We start from the raw sequence: 24,093 nt of genomic DNA, 5'->3' as shown, positions 1-24,093 counted from the left end.
CACTGAATATCAGCACTATCCAGCTAAACTGTATCAGCAGGTCAAGCTGCTGAAATAGGTCTCCTAAAGTTATCCAGATAAGTTTAAACTCACAACTTTACCCAGTTATATTCAGCAGCTGAACTTATCCAGTTCGATCCTTTGAATACCCAGTTACAGTTAACTAGATAACTTTAACCAGACCCGAGCACACTGAATATTGGCCCCAAAGCGTTCACTATATACACATGTATATATCTGGTTTTTTTTTTTTTGCATTGCTGTATTCTTTCATCTCTTCCTAATCCTCCATCTTTTTTGTATCTTCTTGCTCCATTGTTCTCTTTCCCGTACCCTACATCACTAAGGTCCTTTTACTAAGGTGTGCTGAAAAATGGCCTGCAGTAGTGTAGGCGTGTTTGGACGTGCGCAGATCAATTTTTCTGTACACCTGTAAAAAAATACCTTTTTTTTTTGGCCGAAAATGGACGTGCGGCAAAATGAAAATTGGCATGCATCCATTTTGGGTCTGAGACCTTACTGCCACCCATTAACTTAGTGGTAAGGTCTCAGCGTTAACCGGGAAGTAATTGTCAACAACTCGCAAGGCCGATTACTGCCCAGTTAGCGTCATGCACTGGAGAATAAAATATATTTCCAGCACGTGTAGTGGATGTGCATAAAAAATAAAATTACCGCCCGGGCCATGCAGTAGCCAGGCGGTAGTTCAAAACTGACAGTCACTGGACGCGCGTAGGCGCCTACGCAGCTTAGTAAAAGGGTCCCTATGTTCTCATGTTTCTTTCTTATAACCTCCATTGACTTCCTCTTCTCTTTTGTCCATTTATTTCCTCCTACCACTGTGATGTTTTCCTACATCTAAGACCATCATTAAGTTGAAGCAACAACTCAAATGGAACGGGTCATTAAGTGATTCATCTGCTTCCACTGTACTGCACACTCTGGGGGGAATTCTACAAATGGCGCTCAAAAATGGGGGCCAGAAAAGATCGACACTAAGCGCTATTCTATAAAGGGTGCATGCTCTTTATAGAACAGAGCTTAGTGCCGATTCCCAAGCTCAACTCCGGGTACCAGGCTAACACCTGTTGAAACCTGGTGTAAATCCTAGTGCTAAAATTGGTCATAGAGGCCCATTATTCTATAACACTGTGTGCAGCTTTCTGGAATGCCCCTGGCCCACTCATGCCACTCCCATGGCCACACCCTTTTTTGGCGTAAAATAAATCTTCATTCTTAATCACGCTCATTGTACTTACTTTCTAGCAATATACAGCTCAGAGACATCTACATTTCTCTTAATGGAACACTTCTTCAGTTGATCTTCTATTACCTGATTGAAAAAAATGTAGCATAGAGGACAGTTTTTATCAGCTCATGTTCTTGTTTTGAGAAATGATGTTAGCATTACTGTAACACTTAGTTTTACTTCACCTGACATATAGCACCATTTAAAAAAGCGTAAGGTGTTGATTTCCTTTTTTTTAGTCCACTCATATGAATCTATATGAATGGGTTGTGTCCCTTTCATACTAGCAGATGGCAGTAGAGAGCTCTGCTGGAACTTTCCAGTATGTCACAGCCACAGCAGAATAATATCCTGTGTGCCACCCCAAAGTCCCATCCAGCACTGCAGCATCAGCAAATAAAGAAATTCATTAAAACTGAAGCCAAGATACACTGAGCAAATGGCAGAAAAAGATGAGAGCTTAGGGAGGCCTCAGGCTGCAGGCTTCTAGGGCAGGAACATAGATTCACGTGGCTGAGCTAAAGGAAAACAAATCAACAGGTATGACTAAATTTCACCTTCCTTAGCATCTCAGCCACACGAATATGTAAGAATGCGATGTACCTAAGCAGACTCACCTGGGAGAGGGAAGAAAAGGTCCGCTTTATCACTACCCTGCCAAAAACCAAGTGGTCTCTAGCTAAAACGTCAATCCTGTAATGCTTCACAAAGAACTGAAGAGACAACCAAATCATCACCTTGCAAATGTCTGGGTGAAACTGCACAGACCTCCACCCACAAGGCTGCCTGTGCACAGTAGAATGAGCCCTCAGGACCCTTGGAATAGGTCTGTTTTGACAAAAGTGCGCTGTCTCGACAGCCACTTTGATTCAGCATGCTTATAGTAACCTTGGAAACCGCTCAGCCCTTGTGCAGCCCATGGGACAATACAATCAGTCTGAGAGACATCCAGTTTGTGGAGCTTTGTGGACAGTGAGTCTGTTCCTCGTTCCTCAAACACAGGAAATGTCCTGGTTAACATGGAACAGAAAAATCACCTTTCGCAGAAAGGATGAGATAGTGAGGATAGAAACTGCCTCATTTGAGAACAGAAATGGGCCCCTACAAGATAAAGCCTGTTATTCTGACATCCTAAACTGATGTTATGGTGACCACAAAGACTGCCTTAGTGTAAGATCCTTTAAGGAGGCTGCCCATAATGGCTCAAAGGGGGTGGGGGTGGGGAGTAGGGCTGCCGGGTCATTCAGCATGATGTTCCCATTCCACGAAGGCAGCAAAGGAATGGGGGGGGGGGGGGGTCACCGCCATGCTCATCTTCAAATGTGGTATATATCATTCAACGTAAAAAGTGTGAAGAAGGGTGCTATATTGGAGAACTCTACATGGACATCATATGAAACATGCCAACCAGGATGTCACCTCTGTGGGACAGCACTTTACAAAACCAGGACACTGCATCAATGATTTTATAGTGAGAATACTAAAAGGATACTTTAAAACAATCCAGGAACATAAGGGCTTTGAAGTCAAAATGATGAAATATTTTAACACTTGCCAGACAGGACTTAACAAAGATTTGGGTTTTCTAGCCCATTTTAAACCATAATATTCTACTGCTTTGTCACCCTCTTATCAGCCATTCATCTCTCCCTGTCTCTCACTCACCCAGCTCTCTCTGTTTCTCACCTAACCCACCCCACCCTCTTCCTGTAAGACTGACATTGGAATGCTTTTGTATTTCACTTATATATTCTGATATGTCAACATTTGCTTATTTCTGATCTGAAGAAGAATGGTTACCTTTGAAAGCTTATCAAAAAATGAATTAAATTAGTCCAATAAAATTTGTATCATCATATTTTCTTTTATATGTTTTGTTTTATCCCCAATCTTTAAATCACCAAAGCACAGAACAAAATAATGTTCACTTACCCAGAGAAACATTGAAACATGACAGTTGATAAAGGCCAAATGGCCCATCTAGTCTGTCCATCCTCCGTAACCACTAACTCTTCCTTTTACTAAGGGATCCCACGTGCTTGTCCCATGCTTTCTTAAATTCTGTCACAGTCCTCATCTCCACAACCTCTACCAGGAGGCCATTCCACACTTCCACCACACTTTCCGTGAATGAAAACTTTCTTAGATTCCTCCTAAGCCTATTTCCTCTTAACTTCATCATATGCCCCCTCATTCCAGAGTTTTCCTTCATTTGAAAAACGCTCACTTCCTATACATTAATGCCACTGAGCTATTTAAACATCTCTATCATATCTCCTCTCTCCCTCCTCTCTTCCAGCATATACATGTTGAGGTTCGTAAGCCTGTCCCTATATGTTTTATCTCAAAGACCATTACCACTTTTGTAGCCGCCCTCTGGACCGACTCCATCCTCTTTATATCTTTCCATAGGTGCGGTCTCCAGAATTGCACGCAGTACTCTAAATGGGGCCTCACCAGAGACTTATACAAGGGCACTATCACCTCTTTGTTCCTGCTGGTCATCCCTCTCCTTATGCACCTCTCAGAACTTCTCAGAAAGGTTACCTGGGACCTTTCCTCTCTATATAGTTTTGATTCTATGGGGACTGCTTCAACCAGATCCTTTGAACGTTAACACAGTAATCAGATTGTTCTAGTGATCTCTGCAGCTATTCTACCTTCCTCACTGTACCTTAACACTTAATTCAGGGGCCCTTTTACTAAGCAGTGGTAGGGCTAACACACGGGTAGCGTGCACCAAATCAATACTACCTCCGGGGTAGCACAGGCACCCGGCGGTAATTTCAAAATTGGTGCATGCTATTTTCCAAGGTAGAAATTATTTTTCTATTTTCTACTGCAGGGGGTGTTCTTGGCGGTAATCGGCAGCACGCTGCATGATTACTGGGTGAGTAACATGTGAGCCCTTACCACTAGGTCAATGAGTGGCAGTATGGGCTCAGGCAGTAAACAGTTGCGCGCTACTTTTAATTTTAGGGCACAGCCATTTACTGCCCCAATAAAAAAAGGCTTTTTTTCCCAGCCGCAGTAAAATATAGCCCAGCACGAACCAATTTCACGTGTCCAAACTACCGCAGTTCACTTTTTACTGCAGCTTAGTAAAAGGGCCCCTCAGGTCAATAGCACTACTACCTTTCCTCCATGCAAAGAACAGAAAATAGCTTTTTATTTTATGAGTTTGAGCTTTGCTCTGCTACTATCCTTTTTAATGCTATAGGCTGTAACAGTTAAGTTTTTACCTCTGGCAGAAAATTTCAGTTTAAAACTATTTCATTTATTTTATTTATTTCTGCATTTGTACCCCACATTTTCCAATCAAGTTGTCAATGTGGCTTACAGTTTACTTCTGTTACACATGTTCAGTTTACACATGCTACATTGCCGCTTGGAGATGACGCTTGTCTTATTCGGTTTCAGTCAGTGGTCGAACATCTTGGTGCATTGGTTGGGGTTCAGGTTGAACTATGTGGGTTCGTTGAAGAATTTTCTGAAGAAGTAGGCTTTCAGTGGACATCTGTCATCACAATGATCTTCTGGTGTTTTCAAACTCACATCTCTTGCTAGAAGTATCAGGTGCAACCACCCAAAGAGAGTGGAGACCCAAGGGTGCTACGGTCCTCTACTACTCATTGCCTCAATCTTTCCTGTCTGTTGACCCAGATTGGATTCAACTCATCATTCTGCCTTTTTTCTACTGCACCCTCCTGGTAGAATTCTCTTCTGCCAGATATTTGGGCTGAACAATCTTATATCAAATTTAGGGCCATCCTAAAGACTTATCTTTTGGGTTAGCCTTCCGGGAGGGTTGCTAGGCACGACTGGTCAGTGAGAGTTTACTAAGTCCTTCCCATCTGTCCTATCTCGTTATTGTAGTTTTCAGCTTCTCACACTTATATTTTTATTTGTAAACAGCTTCAATTATTATTCTGAAAGGTTGCATTGAAGCATCCAATAAAGACAAAGTTTAGAATACTTTATAAGGTGAGCAGCCAAAATATCTTCTACAGCATTTTCAAGAATATGTATATTAAAATTAAAACCAAGAAAAACAGGGTGTGCCTTTGTATGTGATTGCCTGGGGTGTATACAAAGACAGGATACAACAGAGATGAAAGAAAAGCACAGAACCAGACTGATTACATATCCCAAAAGCAAGGATCCCAGACTCAGATTCCTGTCTTAAATGAGCACTACCTCAGACTACTTGTCATAAATTAAACCTACCATACCTGAAAAGGCTGTATTGTTATTGCTCATTAACGTTTCACCTGGAAATGTACACAATACCTAGCAATCCTGAATAAAAGCAAGCCATGCAATAAATTTGCAGTAAAAACCTTCATATTGGTGTTTGTCTTCAAAGAAAAACTTGAACATCCTGCACTTCCTCTACACGCAATTCTGGAATAAACTACCACGAAACCTGAAAACGAACTATGAACTAACCGACTTCCGCAAACTATTAAAGACTCATCTCTTTGAAAAAAATCTATCGAAAAGATCAAAACACATGAAGTCCACACACACTGTTAACAATGCATCAATACATTCTCTTCTGTACTATTATCCCCCGTAACTTTAACACATTTAAACCTTAATTTTACAGGTAAAAAAAATATTAAGCCCGAACGTTCTCTTGCTAATGTTCTGTTGCCCTATCAGTATCCGTTGTTCTTCTATTGTTCAGTCGTTCTTCTCCATTGTTTTATTCCCCTTAACGATACCTGGACCTTGTTTTAACTTAACTCCTCACAATGTAACCATAATTGTGTTGTAACAAATTGTACTTCCATCATTACAATGTATTGTAAGCCACACTGAGCCCGCAAATAGGTGGGAAAATGTGGGATACAAATGCAATAAAATAAATAAATACAAGTAATCTATCAAAGCCTGAGCCCAGCAAGGGGAGCAGGGAGGGATCAGCTACACAGGGAATTCAGAGGGGCAAAGAAAAATGAGAGTATGATGTCCCTGATCAACTGGTTGCTGGAATTTTCAGAACAGCTGCAAATCAGATGAGAAAATTTGGCACCCATTTTCGATGCATATGGCTGTCTCAAAAGGCCAAATGGACATCTATGTGCTTGAAACGTCCAAATCCTGATTTTGCAAAGGCAGAATAGTGATATCCAACACTGCAGTACATTCAAATAGCAAGGAGGCATGTTCTGGGTGTGTTTTGGGCAGGACTAGGGAAGACCTGAAATCTGGATGTTCAAAAGAAATTACTGATGTGGAAAAAGAAGGTTGTCCTTATTTAGACCTGGTACTTGGAACATCCAGGTTACAGAAAGGTGCTCTGATTGAGCAGCTGTCCACTGGAGGGATTAAGGCATGACATCTCCTTAATCTCCCAGCCTGGTATCCCCAGATAGTGAAACCAGAAGGGGATACCAGGCTGTATGACAGCTTCAGGTATTATGGGCATTCTGAACAAAGCAGGAAGCTGTAAGAGGGAAGGGATACTAATGCGATAAAGTCAGCTAGGATTTGCAGGCAACAAAATACCTAAATAGCTAAAGCCTTCTGGTGCCCATTTTAATGGGTAATCTCAGCATTCCCAAAGAGAGCTGCAAGGAAATATGCCCTCAGATTTGTCCATATTAAGTTTAAACCCTGAAAACAAATTCCGTGAAACTCTCCAGTAATATTGGGAGCGAATTCATGGGACGAGACACCAACAAGTAAACCGCAAAGGCCGAGATTTTGAAATCAGAGCACCCTATCTTAATATCAGTAATTTCAGGATTGGCAAGAATCTCTCTAATAAGCGGGTCTAAGGTCAGCGCGAACAGCTGGGGATAGGGAAAGGGGCTGAGGTGTTACCATGTACACACACCATGGCTCTAGGTGCCAGACGTGGCAGAGGGAAGTTCTCGCAGTGCCTGTGTGAATCGCGGATGGCCTGAAAATGTAAGCTGCAAGCACTGCAGCGACGGCGGGGGAAGAAGCAGGAAGTGGCACATTCCGGACATGTAGGAGGGGACAGCGATGCTGGAATGTGGGCATTGGGAGGAAGGTCAAGATTTGTTGTGGCACCCCTGAGAGTTTGCTGTGGCGCACCAGAAGGCAGTGGCACATTTGGGGAAACGCAGCATTAGTGCAAGGGCCCCAAATTTGGTCCCATTCTGTAAAATTTTCGGTCAGTTATTTTGGCCCCAGACAGACATGCTGAACCCTTTCTTTGTAATTACTTTCCATATTTTGAATTGGAAAGAATAATAAGTATGCCATGTGAATTGATTTTGTTGCATCCACACATTTAATCACCTTATCCGCTCCCCTTTCCATACTGTTTATTAACAGATGTAAGGAATGCAACTAGAAAAATAAGTACTATGAGTCCCCACAATAGAGTAAACTATTGAGCCTGCAAATAGGTGGGGAAAATGTGGGGTACAAATGCAACAAATAAACTCTTGTCAAACAAATCGGGAGCCAATCACCAACTCTACATATATCTATTAGTCATTTTGAAATGCACTAGCCTCTCAGTACACGTGAGACACTCCCAAAAGCATAGTGCCTCTTCTAACCTCCGCTCTCACCTGCGCGCTACACTCAGCACCCGCCATCGAGGTTTCCCGTTGCTATGGTAACGGCGTTCCTCCCTCTCGCAGCACGCATACGTATGAGTTGTTTGCGCGTGATACTCCCGCCGTCTGCAATGTACGTCATCACGTCATGGTCGTTGTCAGAAGAAAGCGACTCAGTGGGGAGGAGGAAGTAATATGGCTTCTGACGCAGATCAGGATTCGGAGCCGGAGGTAAATATGGGGTGAGAGGTGTTGGGGATGTCTAATAGCACAGTGAGAGATAAAGGGGAAAGAGAGGGGGCGAGTAAGCAAGTAACCCGAGCAGTACCTGGTGCAGGTTTTCTCTCTTCGTTTTAATATTTACTAAGCGTATTAATGGTAGAGTGTGCCGTGTAATCCCTTTTCAGTTACTGTGGCTATTTTTTGTAAGAGTATGTTTGCACATTTATTTTAAATCTTAGGTATTTTCCCGTGCTTTCTTCTCTTCGCGTGAGTACAACTAGAAGCCTAAGTTTTAGTTTTCCTGAACCTCTGTTAAACGGGGAACCCATTTTTATATAAACAGAAAATAATCAGAGCTTCCTTCCAAATCCAAGAAAATTTGGAACTAATATAGTGTAAAACAAGCTATTAAGATTGTGCACATATGATAATACAGTATAGTTTAGATAGGAATCAAGGATCAATTGACTTAACCAGTTTGCCCAGTTATGATAACATAGTAAATAAACGACATTAGAAAAAGACCAGTTTAAGTAGATAGTTATCCATTTTCTTCATATTGTTACTGTTTTCTTAATTGCCTCTCACAGGAAAATAGTAAAGTGGCATACAATTCAGAAAATAGAACTGATACCTAAATATATAAGCATGAGATAAAGAGAAACAGCAGCATAAAATCAAAGAAAAGACTGGAGGAAAAAAAGAAAACACACAACATAAGAATATAAAGAGTTGCCATACTGGGTCAGATCAATCCATCTCGGACTGTCTAGCCCAGTATCCTGTTTCCAAACAGTGGCCAAGCAAGGTCACAAGTACCTGGCAGAAATCCAGTTATTAGCAACATTCCTTGCTACCAGTCCCCGGGACAAGAAGCTGCTTCCCCCTGTCTTGTCTCATTAGCAAACTATGGATTTTTCCTCCAGGAACTTGGCCAAACCTTTTTTTTTTTTACACCCAGGTATGCTAACTGTTGTTACCACATCTTCTGACAAAGAGTTCCAGAGCATAACTATTCTTTAAGTGAAAAAATATTTCCTCCTATTTGTTTTAAAAGTATTTCCATATAGCTTCCTCGAGTGTCCCCTAGTCTTTGTACTTTTGGAACAAGTAAAAAAATTGATTTACTTCTACTCGTTCTACACTACTCAGGATTTTGTAGACCTCAATCATATCTCCTGTCACCTGCCTCTTTTCCAAACTGAAGAGCTCTAACCTCTTTAGCCTTTCTGCATACAAGAGGAGTTCCATCCCCTTTATCATTTTGGTTGCTCTTCTTTGAAACTTTTCTAATGCCACTATATCTTTTTCTGAGATACAGTGACCAGAACTGAACGCCATACTCAAGGTACAGTTGCACCATGGAGCGATTCAGAGGCATTATAGTATTTTCCGTCTTGTTCACCATCCTTTTCCTATTAATTCCTAACAAGCTGTTTGCATTTTTTGGCCGCGCCTCACACTGAGCAGAAGATTTCAGCATATTATCTCCAACGACACCGAGATCTTTGGACCCCAGCATCAGCTAAATATGATTCGAATTATTCTTTCCAATGTGTATCACCTTGCATTTGTTCACATTAAATTTCATCTGCCATTTGGATACCCAGTCTTCCAATTTCCTAAGGTCTTCCTGCAATATTTCACAGTCCGCATGTGTTTTAACAGCCTTGAATAGTTTTGTATCATTTGCAAATGTAATCACCTCACTCATCTTTCTGATTTCAATATCATTTATAAATATGTTAGATAGCATTGGTCCCAGTACTGATCCCTGTGGCACTTTACTATTCACCCTCCTCCATTGAGAAAAGTGGCCATTTAACCCAATCTTCTGTTTTTTGGCCATTAACCAATTATTTTCTCCATCTCTGTGGACTTTTAGTAATGGAGATTTATTTTCTCTATTATTTATTTATTTATTGGAATTTATTAACCGCCTTTATGAAGAGATTTACCCAAGGTGGTGTACAGCAAGTACAGTTTAATATAAAACTAACATTTTGTTAACAGCATAACAATAGTAAAATAACCAAAAATAGACATAAGTATAATAAATGAGGTAAACTTGAAAGCAGTAAATTGAAACCTAATAATAGAACTACCATGAAATAGTATCAAAAATATATATACATTTAACAGCACAGAAATTCAAGTACCACAGATATAAAATACTATGTTAGCATAAGTCTAATGAAACACCTAATAAGCATGCATTAGAACATTCAGCTAACATAGTTACGATGCTAAAGGTTTTCTACAATACAGCTTACCATATAGCTGAGGGACCAAGAGCAGATATATATGATGGCAGCAAGATACATGGTACAGAGTCAGTTGGGATAATTTGATGGTTAGCTAAACGCAAGACACGTTCTTTGTATAGTTAAGAGATAAAGAACTGATTTAAGTTACAGTGTGTGTAGCAAGCTGGTCCAGATGCAGAATGGGTGTATAGTCACCCTATGTATTAAAGTCTTGAGAGACGAGCCAGGCTTTCACCTGCTTCCTGAAGTAGAGGTAGTCTTGAGTTATACGTATCCTCTCTTGGGAGTAAATTCTAGAGTGTGGCGGCTACACCTGAGAAGGCTCATTGGTGGGTATCGCATCGTACCATTTCTTTTGACGAAGGTAAAGATAGTGATGATCCTTGAGAGGACCTTGGAGGTCTTAAAGATGTGTAAAGGACTAACTTATTCTTTAAGTACTGTAGCCCATTTTGTCTGAGGACGTTGAAAATCAAACACTGCTGTAAATTATTCACAATATGTACTGTTTCCTAAAACTGCAAAATGAGAACTTGTCTAACACTGGCGATAGCAGCACAACATATCTGATTCATTCTCACAAATCAAACTAGAACACCAGATACTCTACAAATGTTAGAAAATGTCTGCAGAACTTGTGTTGCATCTGAAGAAGGGACCTAGCTGATTTATTATTATTAGCATTTGTATAGCGCTACCAGACGCACGCAGCGCTGAACACCTGATACAAAGAGACAGTCCCTGCTCAAAAGAGCTTACAATCTAACTCTTGTAAAGGGAAAGAGAAAGGGGATGGGATTTGATATACTGCATGGAAACATAATCAAAGAAAATACAAATACGCAACAAGACAAGCCAAAAGGCAATACTATAAAACCAAAATAGTGCCTGACTACAAAGATACGAAAAAACTATACCAAATCGTAAGCAAACTGCTAGACACTACCGTAGTCACCACAACCGACACAGACATCCCACCTGCAGACAAACTTGCCAAATACTTCAATGAAAAAATTGTAAACCTTCGCAATACGTTACCTCAGAGCACCACTGAAATCGGAAATTTCATCGACTGTTTGGACCCAGTCCACAGCGAATACCCAGCGGACAGATTCTGGACAAGCTTCTTTCCACTCACGGCAGAAGCATTCAACCAAGCGATTAACAGGTTCGCCAAGACGCATTGTAAGTTAGATATCTGCCCTAGTTACCTATTAAAATCCGCTCCCCACCTCTTCACAGCGGATCTCGCATCTCAAACTACATGCTCCAACATGGTCTCTTTCTTAAGGAAAACGGTAACATTCTACTCACCCCAATACCAAAAGATACCAAGCAAAAAAACAAACGATATCGCCAACTATCGCCCAGTAGCATCAATCCCACTGGTAGTCAAACTGATGGAAAGCATGGTAACTAAACAACTAACTGACTACATAAACAAATTCACAATACTGCATGAATCACAATCAGGATTTCGCTCCAACCATAGCATCAAAACTGTATTAATTACTCTCCTAGCCAAATTCAAACAAGTAATTGCAACAGGCAAAAGCGTACTTCTCCTACAATTTGACATGTCCAGTGTGTTCAACATGGTAAATCACAACATACTACTAAGCATACTAGTATACTTCGGGATTGGTGGAAGCCTACTTAGCTGGATCAAGGGTTTCCTAACCAATAGAACATATCATCACCATGGAAAGCAGACTGTGGAGTACCTCAAGGCTCACCACTATCACCACTCCTTTTCAACCCAATGATGACCCCACTAGCCAAGTCCTTATCCAATCATGGCCTTAACCCTTTCATATACGCAGACGATGTCACCATATACATCCCTTACAAACATGACCTAACAAATCACCAGAGAAATCGAACTCAGCCTGAACATCATGAACTCCTGGGCAAACACATTTCAACTAAAACTAAACACAGAAAAGACACACAGTCTCATCCTCGCATCCCAATATAACACGTACAAACCCACTAACATAACCACCCCAGACTACACCCTGCCTATCTCAGACAGCCTGAAACTTCTCGGAGTTATAATCGACCAAAACCTCACACTAGAGAACCAAGTAAAATCTACAACAAAGAAAATGTTCTACTCAATGTGGAAACTCAAAACAAGTGAAACCTTTTTTCCTGAGGGAAATATTTCGCAACTTGGTACAATCTCTGGTACTAAGCCACTTGGACTACTACAATGGAATCTATGCGGGATGCAAAGAACAAATCATAAAGAAACTCCAAACTGCTCAAAACACAGCAGCCAGGCTTATATTTGGAAAAACGAGATTAGAAAGCGCCAAACCTCTACGAGAAAAATTACACTGGCTCTCAATCAACGTATTGCGTTCAAAATCTGCACCCTGGTTCATAAAATCATCTATGGAGAAGCCCCGGGATACATGACAGACCTTATAGACCTGCCGACCAGAAACATATCAAGATCAACACGAACATACCTAAATCTCCATCACCCAAGCTGCAAAGGTCTCAAGTACAAATCAACCTATGCATCCAGCTTCTCCAATATAAGTACACAGCTATGGAACGCAATACCAAACGCCGTGAGAACAACATTTGAGCACCTGAACTTCCGGAAACTACTAAAAACTACCTTGTTCAAAAAGGCGTACCCCAACGATCCAACGTAAATGCCTTAACCCAGCAACACAACAAAACCAAAGCTCATACTAGACATGACTTAACTCTTCCTCCTATGACTCACATAAGAACTAATTTTACCACAACCTCACTTTGTTCAAACAAATATTGGTGATCGCCTCTATGGTAGTATGTAAGCCACATTGAGCCTGCAAATAGGTGGGAAAATGTGGGATACAAATGTAATAAATATTGCCTTTCTGTGGTTACAATCAAAGTGGTTTATATATTATATATATATATATAGGTACTTATTTTGTACCTGTGGAAATGGAGGGTTATGTTATCATGGCATGGACCACTTTGGTCAAACTCATCTTTTCAATATATGGAGAGAGATTTCATAGCTGTTTTTTTTAATCATTTATTTATTTTTTATTTTACAAGGGTCACTTGCAAACAGTAATACAGAGATGATTGCACATTAATACAATATAAGAAGAAAACAATCCCAACTAGATATATGGATTATATACAATCTTTCTCTTTCTTAGACCACAATGTAAAGAAAAATAGGGAGAGTGAAATAAGACAAGGAGATCAATTAAACAGAAAAAAGAAAACATGGTATTAACCTGATTATTCCCAGATATTACTTATCTAATTCATTATTCCACATTGATCATCTGGTTGGCTTCCTCAAGACCAAATACGGCGTATAGTCAATTCAGATTTCATAGCTGTTGTAGGTGATGGAGACAGTTTTTGAAGGTTGGTTGAATTTGTGGGATCAGAGTGAGTGATGAGTCTAACAGTATCCCAAGATTCCTGACCTGTGATTTTAGGGGGAGTTCATACTTCCCAAAAGGTATTTTGGAGTCGGGTATTTGTTAGCAGATGTTACAACCCTGCTTACATCTATATTTTTGATATCTGTTTTAGTAAATCAGGTCATTGCGACCTCCCCAAGATGCGTGCTACTGATACTTGCTGGTGTCCCCCTTCCCCCCTCCATAGTTGCGCCTGAGGGATTTCCGTAGTTCATTATAGCTACAGCCACCATGGAAATGGCTCTGTATGCCCCATGTTATATCTTCTTCTTCTGTGGCACTGGTCTCCCAGCAATGTTCCCCCTCATTCTATATCCAGTTTTTATCTCATTCTCCAATCTCAGTAGTCTCTTTCTGTCTCCCACCCACTCCCCAGCACTCTTCTTTCTCTAAACATTCCCGCTTTTAACCCCCTCTCACTCTGATTCCCAGCAGTCATCTTTTTATTCCAGTAGCCTCCTATCTCTTGTGCTTCTTTCTGCCTTTTTTCCACAAAGCATCCCACTTTTTCCAGCTGTCTCTCTCCCTCTCTCACAAGCCAGCCCTCTCCAGCCAATTAGCTGCTTAACCTATCCCATATCCATCCCATCAGCTACCTCCTAGGTCCAGTTAAGTTAAACTGGTACACTCCTAGAATCTAGCCAACTATTCCCTCCTTCCCATTTAGCTACTTAAGGAATTGCTCTATTCTGCTTCCTATTCCATGCACATCTTAGTGAATTTTAGCTGTGTGATAACCAAACTGCTGTGTGCTGATAATAGAAGACTGGAAAGTGCATGACCAGTTTTAGAGTTTGGGCACCGTGCAGCTCAAACTTTCCAAGAATGACCATGGGGAGGAGAGAGCTATTTCCAAGATCACTGAAACAGTAGTGAGGGTGAGCCCTGAAAACCTGAGGTGTCATGGCAACACTTCTGATCATCCTTGTGACTTGGAGCCTGGGACTTTATATATTTGTCTTATGCAATCTGACACCAACTCCTTTCTTCCCCTTGTCCTTGCAACTAGTTGCTAGCACGTTACCCAACATCTGTCCCAAGCATGCCCAAAATCTGTCCAAGTGAGTGCATCTACTTCTGTGAATAGGTCATGTCCGATCTGCCACAATCACATTTGCTTCCCACAAAACTAGTGTCAAAGCCAGCATTCAAGACCTACGAAACTTATACGAGAACTGGACAAAACCAAACTCTCTATACTTGACTGCTTCATTTACTTGTCACTAATGAACTTAACGCAATACCACTTTGTATTTCTCATTCCGGAAATGGCGATCGCCATTAGGGCATAATGTAAGCTACATTGAGCCTGCAAATAGGTGGGGAAATGTGGGATACAATGCACAAATAAATAATAAAATAAATAAATGTAGCTGTATTTTCGTCCACATAGGGATAGTGCAAGGCCTCTAGGAAGTTCTCAGCAGTCTGTATTTTTGATACTGGATCATGTTACTCCTATTACTAGGTTTAAATTCGCTATCTCCAATTTTACCTCATTGATTGTATTTATGCTTCTATTTGGTCATTTTATTATTGTCATGCTGTTGACAAAATTGTAAGTTTTATGTTAAACTGTACCTCCTATACATTGCCTTGGGTAAATCACTTCATAAAGGTGGTTAATAAATCCCAATAAATAAAATAACCCACATCATTTTCTTAATCTCATTTCGTCCTTTTTTTTTTCCCATCTATTCCTGCCTAATTATGATCTCACCTACCCACCCTTACTTATTTGTTTGTCCTTGAGATAGTCTATATCCCTGGTTAGTTACTGCACATCTATTAATTTGCATCTCAAAGTTATTGTAATTTGTGTTATATTCTGTACATTATAATGTTTTATTTATTTGTTTTTGTAAGCCACATTAAACTTGCGTCTGTTTTGGACTAATGTGGGGTATAAATGTCATGAATGAATAAATAAAATAATGGTCTCTATGCAGGATATCCAGCCTGGTGTTGAATATTGATAAAGGAAGTATAACTGCAAATGCAAATATATTTCAGGTATCAGGTAGTGCTGAAGAACCTCTTCCCACACCCATAGAAGAATTGGCTGCACAGAAAAGAGAGGAACGTCTAAGGAAGTTCAGAGAACTTCACCTGAAAAGGGTAATAACAGTTACACAGACAATTATAATTGGTGGTTTATTTTCACAATGCTTGGGAGACAGAGGCATATTTTCAAAGCATTTAGACTTACAAAGTTATGTGAAGGAGAATTTTCGATATGACGTCCAAATCCAAGTTTGGACGTTTTGCTGAAAACATCCAAAAATCAAGTGGCAAATAGCCATTTTCAAACCTGAAAAAGTATATCTTTTTGTTTCAAAAATGGTCATTCTCTAGACATTTTGTGTTTAGTGCATCTACATTTTCGAAAAAGAAAATGTCCAAGTGAAAAATCACAAAATCAAGCCATTGGGATGTAGGAGGAGCCAGCATTCTTAGTAGGCTGGCCACACAAACATCCCAGCAGAGCAATGGACTTCACCTAAAAGATCTCAGGTACACACCTCACCCTTTCCTCTTTATACTGTATGGTGAGCCCTCCAAAACCCACCAAAAACTTACTGTACTCAACTATACACCACTACAATAGCCCTTATGGCTGCAGGTGTTGCCTATATGTGGGTACTGTAGGTTTTTGGTGGGTTTTGAAGAGATGGCACTTTCCACCACAAGTGTAACAAAGTGGGATATGGGCCTGGGTCCTCTTCTCCACAGTGCATTACACCGACCACTAGGCTACTCCAGGGACCTACTTGCTGCTCTAATAGGACTGGCCATAACATCTGAAGCTGTTGTAGATTCTAGTATGTACTGTTTGACATCTGGCGTGGGGGCCAGTGACCATTGAGGAAGAGTAAGGGTGGGGGGAGGGTCATGCTTTGATTCCTCTAGTGGTCATTTGAAGCACCCTTTTTTTGACTTAGTCGTTATTAAAACAGGTCTAGCCCGAAACATCTAGGTTCTAGCCTTTTTATGTTTTTTATTCCATTTTGGCAGAAAAGCGTCCAAGTGTTAGGAACACCCAAATCCTGCCTCCAACATGCCCCTAACATGCCCTCTTGTGATTTGAATGCACTGTAGATGAACTACATAGGAAAATGTCTAAAAGATGTTTCAAAAATAACGATTTGGATGTTTTTCCAAGAAAAACATCCATCTGCTTTGTGCCATTTTTTTTCCCAAAAATGAGCCCAATTATAATCTATTGAACTATGTAAGTCTAAGTGCTTTGAAAATGAGCCCCACAGTTTTGAAGCCAGTTTTGAAAGCTCCTACCTTAGATGTCTCCCAAGTTTGCAATTATCTGCTCATAGCAAATAGCCCCTTGTTTGTTTGTGAAAGTTATGGAGAGTCTTGTGGCTAGACAATTCAAAGATGATTTGGATCAACATAATTTGCTTTTAAGGACACAGTCTGGGATTAAGCCGAGTTTTAGCACTGAGTCGTTATTAAATTCTTTATTAGCTCAAGTTAGATGTTTAATGTCTCAAGGTAACGAAGTCATTTTGTTGCAGTTTGATTTATCATCAGCATTTGACAGTGGACCATTCGATTTTATTAGATGTTTTGGGGGATTTTGGCCTGGTGGGATTGGTTAGTCAATGGTTTGATGGATTTTTTTAAAAAGAGGGTTTATAGAGTTCAGAACAGATTGCACGTTACTGACTCCTAGACTTCTGTAGTTGGGGTTCCTCAGGGTTTACCCATTTTCCCAATTGTTTTTAATGTTTTGACGACATCTTTAGGAAATTTGTTTTATTTTTTTTTGAGAAATGATATATACTTAGATGCAGAAACATTACGATTTTGCTTGCATCATTTAGTTGTTTTGAGGCTAGTTTAGGGGATATAACTGTTTTACCAAAATGGAACAGTGGGCAACCCAATATAAATAATTGAATACTAGTAAGACCAAGATTCCTTGGCCTACTCCTCCATTAAGGGATCTTCCTAGTAGAACATTAAATATTACCAAGTAAGCCATTTGTTTTAGAAACTTCTTTGAGGGTTTTAGAGGTATTGCTGGATTGCCAGCTGTCTGTGACAGATCAAATTAAACATTTGATTTGAAATGTGTTCATCAAGCTGAGACAACTGCAGTGTATTAAAATAATAATAATGGATCGGGAATGGTTTCAGTTGATGGAACAAGCACTGGTGTCTCAGCTTGATTACTGTAGCTCATTATGTATGGGTTGCTCAAAGACATCCTTGCGGCGTCTGCGGCAAAGTTGATATGTGGCAGCATATAAAAAAAAAATAATGGATCAGGAATGGTTTCAATTGGTGGAATAAGTATTGGTGTTGTCTCTGCTTGAATACTTTTAACTCATTGTATATGGGTTGCTCAGACATCCTTGAGATGGCTGCAGGTTTTGCAGAATACTGTGGCAAAGTTGATATGTGGCAAGCGTGGATACAATTAGGCCACTCTATTCTTGAGAAGTTTTCATTGGCTTCAAATAGAAGCTCGCTGTCAATTTAAGCCTTGTACATTAGTTTGTTACATTTGTATTCCACATTTTCCCACCTATTTGTAGGCTCAATGTGGCTTACATAATACTGGAGAGGTGTTTGCAGAATCCGCTGTAAACAAATACAAAGTGATATTGTGGTAAGATAAAGTTCATGTGGCACAGTCACATTAGGGAATCATACAACGGAAGAGTTGTGTTATGTCCATTACGTACTTTAGTTTTGTTGTGTTGCAGAGATCAGGCATTTATGTTGGATTGGTAGGGTATGCCTTTTTAAACAGGTTAGTTTTTAGTTTTTTCCGGAAGTTTAGGTGGTCTTACGTAGTTTTCAAGGCTTTTGGTAATGCGTTCCACAAATTTAAATCTATTCATTCAATGGGTTTTGTTTATTGAGCAGCCCGATGTTGGAATTTGATCTCAACAGAATTTGATTGATTTCATGTTAAATGACATTTCATAAATTATTGAAAGCCTATTATTTTCAGAAATATCTGTTAAATAACTGTAATTTTAAATATTTGATTTTTTTTAAAACAATTTTGATAAAGTGCTATTATTTGTTTTACGTTGTAACTTCCTAGTGATGGTCTAGTATTTTTTTCTTTTGTAATCCACACTGATCCTAGAATGGTTTGTAGCAGAATATATATGTCATTGTAATTGTGTGTGCTCAACAGATTGATGGGTCTGTTTACTAATCCACATGGCATTGCCAACACAACCTATCCAAAGAATGGGCTATGTCTGCACTAGTGCACAGCCAGCTGCGCTAGCACCTTAGTAAACCCCAGTGTTTTTCAGAAAAATAAAACAATGCTGAGTTTTACCTGTTTGGAGAATGAGACATTCTTTATCTTGCAGTCTTCTCCAGCTTTGGTTTCTCATTTAGCATGACTCTGTTCTTCAAAATGTCCTTTCTCTACAGTCTCCTCTTCTGTTCTAAAGAAAATGGCTTGCAGCACAAGTATTGCCAACTAGAGACTTTTTCCAGCTTGCTATCTAGCGGTGTGGAATGAAGCCCCGCCCCTTGTGATGTCATCAGTGTCTCCAAGTTGCTCTCACAGAGGAACTACAACAGGGTGCCTAGTCTGAGGCGTGTATTGAAGGGGCACACTTAAGGGGCATGTCACACACCTTACTGTGTACCTTTGTGGTCAACATTGGGTCCATCGAAGGTAGAACTTTCAGAGGCCAAAACCTCCTTCCACAGGTCAGGACAGTATACCATAACAGCAGCATAATGTCAAGGCATGCTATGAATGATGCAGTTGATTCAACCTTAGATCTGATTCCACGTTCAAGCAGACAGCTAACCCTGGGGCACATCACGCTAACACTGCACCCACATCCACATGAAGCCAAGGTAGGAAGCCTATCCAACACAACATCTGAGGGAAAATTGGACCGTTGCACACTGCAACAAAAATAACCATCCAGCTACAATCAAGCAACGAGAAGCTATTCACCACAGGCTGACCACCAAGACTTCACCTAAAGACCCAAATACACCTACTAAATGAGTAGTACTCCTCTACTCGATGAGACGAGACCCAAGACACGCTGATAGTGACCTAAAGAGACAGAAATAAATCAAGATGGATTGGATTAAGCACACCGCAATACTCTTGATAATACTGGGAATCCTCATCTCATTCTTCTCGACAGTCCTGATGCTTGACCTCTGCCCCTATACTCCCTCACATATGCCACACACACATTCTAACTACCGGATTACAAGACCCTACCTGACTGCCACGATCCTATGCAACACAATATCATAACACTAACAAACACCAGAAAGCGCACACACAGAAATACCACCGACCTACCAAAACACAATAAAGATCCCTGCCTATTACCTAAAGGCGAGGTCGCTCGGAAGCAAAACCGCTACAATCAAGGACTGGCTAGAATTCCACATAGCAGGTTTGGTATTTATCACAGAAACCTGGTTATGTTGTGACAGTGACACTTCTAAAAATCTGTCTTCTATGCTACAAATTCCTATCTGTCCTGAGAAAACTGAGGAAAGGAGGAGGCCTAGGCCTTATGTACAATGGGATGTTTAAAATCACCCTAACTGACTCTCTTCTCTCATCAGACCTAGAAGTATGGGAATAAGGATACTGTTTCCCATTGATGGTGGAAAGGAGCCAGAGGACATGGAGTCAGTGAGACAGTTGTAGGTGATAGATTTGGAGAGGCACATCTCATGAGGTTCGTTGGGCATGTGTTTAGTTGAGAGTGGGATTTGGAGAATTTCGTAATTAGTCGATCTAATTCAGACCCATTATCCAAGAGCAGTATTGCATTCTCTTTCAGATGCTTAGCCTGCAAATGTTTTCAAACAGCAGGAGCAAAGTCGTCATGGAATCAGTCCTGGAATATTTCAGCCGTCATCCACGAACTTCTGGAATTGTTATACAAAAAAGGTAATGATTTCATGTTAGCATGATGGAAACAACAAGGTTTTTGGTACTTCCCAGTACAAAGAGGTGTAACTTTGTGGCTGGCCGTTGCTTCGATGCAGAATAAGGTAAGCTAAAGATAGACTAAATACTTATTTTTTGTGGTCATCCTTCTTCAGCACTAGTGTTTTATCTGCCAGTATTTTACAGAATATTCCGGCCTCATCAACATTGTAGACCTGTTTTTCTATGTAACTACCAGTCTCAATAATTTCTTACAGTTTCTGTGGGTAGGATTGAGCAGTTTGCTCATCTGAAGATCTTTTTTCGCTTGCAATCGCTACTTGAGATATCCCAAGCCTTCGCTGCCATCTCCATAGCCAACCATTGCTTGCTTTGAATTGACTGGATTCGCCGTTAAGTTCTTGATCAAAGTTCTCTACTTGCATTCATAGCACGTACCTGATACAGGCAAATGTTTGTGCCAAAACATGTTGGGTGACTTTTGAGACACCTATTGATAGAACAGCACATATTGCACCTTAAGCGGGAGGATTGCTACTAATAAACTGTGATTGCAACTTGCTGAGTTGCCTGGCTGCATTTTTTTGGGATCATTTTGTCTTTTGCCGTGGCCTCTCTGCGGTGTCTATTCACTGCGCACATGAACATACTCAAAAATCAACGGGGCTGTTCAAGATGTTCCACACAGTGTGACAACAGAGTAGCAAACCAGAAACAGAGTGACTGGGTAGCTGTTTCTTGCTAGTACTTATCACCAATGGCAGAGTAAGCCTTCTGGAGACCCCCCTCCCCCCCCCCCCCCCCCCCCCCCCCCAAGCTGAGGCAATATTCATTTTATCTTATCACCTTATGTGGAATTTTAAAACTCAGACTTTTTTGGGTTGAGATTTTGTGTGTTGCTTTGGTTCATTTTCCAGATTTTTTCCATTTTTATCTGGTTTTCTCTTATCTTTGGGTTGGGAGTTTTGTCCAAATTTTCCACCACCTCTCCAGCAGCCTCCTTTGTGTGTGGAGAGAGTAGCCCAGAGACCCAGGACTCTGACAGCATTAACTGCTCCTCTTTAGCTCTCCTCATTCCTGTGCCAGCAGGAGGCATCAGGTACAGTACTATTCTTCAGGTGTCTTGAGTAAACTGGCACTTTTGAATTTTTTCATCTTGTTCAGTACACATTCCTGCCATCCTTTGGAGACTTTACTTTACCAGGTGCTTATTTTCTGTTCACATCTCGAGAGGTCAGAGCAGAGTAAAGAGAATCGACAAAATTACATCAGAAGTCCGGTTTCATATCAGATTGCAGAGCAGATTAGAGGGCAGATAAGTCGGTCTAATGCATAGATGCAGAGAAAGATATTTCAGTTTGACGTTAGACATATTAAAGACTAGTAAAAAAGGCCCGTTTCTGGAACGAATGAAACGGGCACTAGCAAGGTTTTCCTGGGAGTGTGTATGTTTGAGAGAGAGAGAGCCAGAGTGAATGTGCGGGTGTGTGACAGAGTGAGACTGTCTGTGTGACTGTGTGTGTGTGAGAATGAGTGTGTGTGACAGGGCCCCCTCCCCTGTTCCTAATGGCCCTCACCCCGTTCCCTCCCCTCCCTTTCCTCCTCCTTCCCATACTTTGGGTTCCTTAAGGCTTTCAAAAGTCTATGTACCCCCGTGGCCCTAACGCCCAGTATCCGGATACCCCACCACTTTCCTCCTCACCCCTCCCCCAAGATGTAATACTTTCACGTCCTTCATTTAAAAAAAAAAAAAAAAAAAAGTGTCCTATCTACCCTGTGTACAAATGCCCGGCATTCAGATTGTGTTCCTCTTGTAAATTTTCATTTCTTTCATTCATTCAGAACTTGCCCCCCCCCCCCCCCCTGAACACTTTTGGTTCCTTCAGTCTTTTAAAACTCTCCTATGTACCCTGTGTGCTAATGGCCAGCATTGAGATTGTTTTCCTGTCCCAAATGTGCATGTCTTTCAGTCATTCACAACTCCACCCCCCCCCCCCCTTCTCTAGTTTAACACTTTCGTTTCCTTCAGTCTTTTAAAACTCTCCTATCAACCCTGTGTCCTAATGGCCAGCACTCAGATTGTTTTGCTTTGCCAAATGTTCATGTCTTTCAGTCGTTCAGAACTCCCCTTCCCCCCATTTAACACTTTCCGTTCCTTCAGTCTTTTAAAACTCTCCTATCAACCCTGTGTCCTAATGGCCAGCACTCAGATTGTTTTGCTTTGCCAAATTGTCTGTCACTGATGTCACTGAGGTCAGTGTGTGCCTGCCTAGCAGACCACTTCCGGCAGGCACGGTCCCAGGCACGTCCTGTTGGAGGTGAGAATTATTATATAGGATGTCATGTTGGGGAAGCAGATTTACGAGGAGTTTGGTAAGACGTGTTTCTTGAATAGAACAGATTTTAAGGCTTTACACAATTGGGTGTAGCAGTTAATGGTTAGCATTGGTGTCTGTAGGGCGCTCCAGAATTTGGTGGCTTGGTAAGAGAATAGGCTTGAGAAAAGTCTCTCAAGGCGAAATTCTTTAAAGCATGGGAAGCATAGTTTTACAGAGTTTCTTGTCCTGTAAGTTGAGTGTAGAGTTGTGAGTAAAGGGAACATGTATCGAGGAGCATAGCCTTGAAAGATTTTGAAGACAAAACAGAGTTCAAAGATATTTCTGGCTTTTACAGGTAGCCAGTGTATCTGGGCATATAGATGAGAGACCCTATCAAATTATGTTGTCTGTAGTTTGCATACTAGATTTTTAGGGTAGTTTAAGTAGATTATATTGCAGTAGTCTAGCTTGGTTAGAATTAGAACCTGTATTACGAGTCTGAAGTGTTCTTGTGTAAAGTATTTCCTTATTCGCCTGAGGTCATTCAGTTGGAAGAAGCAAGTCTTGACTATCCTATTCACCTGTGTTTCCCAGGATAAGTTTTGGTCTATTGTAATGCCCGGGATTTTGAGGGAGGGTCCTAGTTTGAAGGGTTAACCATTCACAATGAAGCAATTGTTTTGTTCTATGGTTGTGTTGGTAATGCCTTGGTCTTTTCCCAGTGTGGGATTACTTATGTACTTATGTGTTATAGACTGTCAGTAGGAATTTTATTTTGTCACAGTTTAGTTTTAACCCATTAGTGCCCAATGTTCCCATAATAACCATATGGGAATTTGTTCCCATATGGGAACATTGGGCACTAATGGTTTAATTGTTTCTTTGCCATCCAGTTTGTGATTAGGGTGATGCAATCCTCTTGTGGTGTTTTATTGAGTGGATGTCATTCGTTGGAATTAGTATGGTGATGTCATCCTCATATATAAATGCTCTGAAGCCTGCTGCTTCGAGGGCATATCCCAGGGACGCCATTAGGACTTTAAATGGAAACCTAGTGGCAAGCCCTGGGGGGATGTCGCTATCTGTGGACCATCTTTCAGAGAATGTTACATTCGTTC

At 40.8% G+C, this 24,093-nt stretch overlaps 2 protein-coding genes across 3 annotated transcripts in view; one reads left to right on the top strand and one right to left on the bottom strand.

The window, feature by feature from the left end:
• LRRC72 (leucine rich repeat containing 72) overlaps positions 1-7,838 on the bottom strand; it is a 121,757-nt gene extending 113,919 nt beyond the window's left edge. The window contains exons 1-2 of the mRNA XM_030189959.1: positions 7,804-7,838; positions 1,260-1,333 (exon numbers count right to left, since the gene is read on the bottom strand). Coding sequence (XP_030045819.1) covers positions 1,260-1,333; positions 7,804-7,830 — 101 coding nt within the window. The 5' untranslated portion in view covers positions 7,831-7,838. The remainder of the gene's footprint in view (positions 1-1,259; positions 1,334-7,803) is intronic.
• Positions 7,839-7,930: 92 nt separating this feature from the next.
• The window catches only part of SYF2 (SYF2 pre-mRNA splicing factor), a 60,360-nt gene continuing 44,197 nt past the window's right edge, over positions 7,931-24,093 (top strand). For both annotated transcript variants that reach the window (XM_030201348.1, XM_030201340.1), the window contains exons 1-2: positions 7,931-8,022; positions 15,743-15,847. In XM_030201348.1, the coding sequence (XP_030057208.1) occupies positions 7,987-8,022; positions 15,743-15,847 (141 nt within the window). In that variant the 5' untranslated portion in view covers positions 7,931-7,986. The remainder of the gene's footprint in view (positions 8,023-15,742; positions 15,848-24,093) is intronic.

The sequence above is a fragment of the Microcaecilia unicolor genome, chromosome 1 (assembly GCF_901765095.1).
Source record: "Microcaecilia unicolor chromosome 1, aMicUni1.1, whole genome shotgun sequence".
Classification (NCBI taxonomy): Eukaryota; Metazoa; Chordata; class Amphibia; order Gymnophiona; family Siphonopidae; genus Microcaecilia; species Microcaecilia unicolor.
The sequence above is the reverse complement of the archived record's forward strand: the minus strand, read 5'-3'. Positions and strand labels throughout refer to the sequence as shown.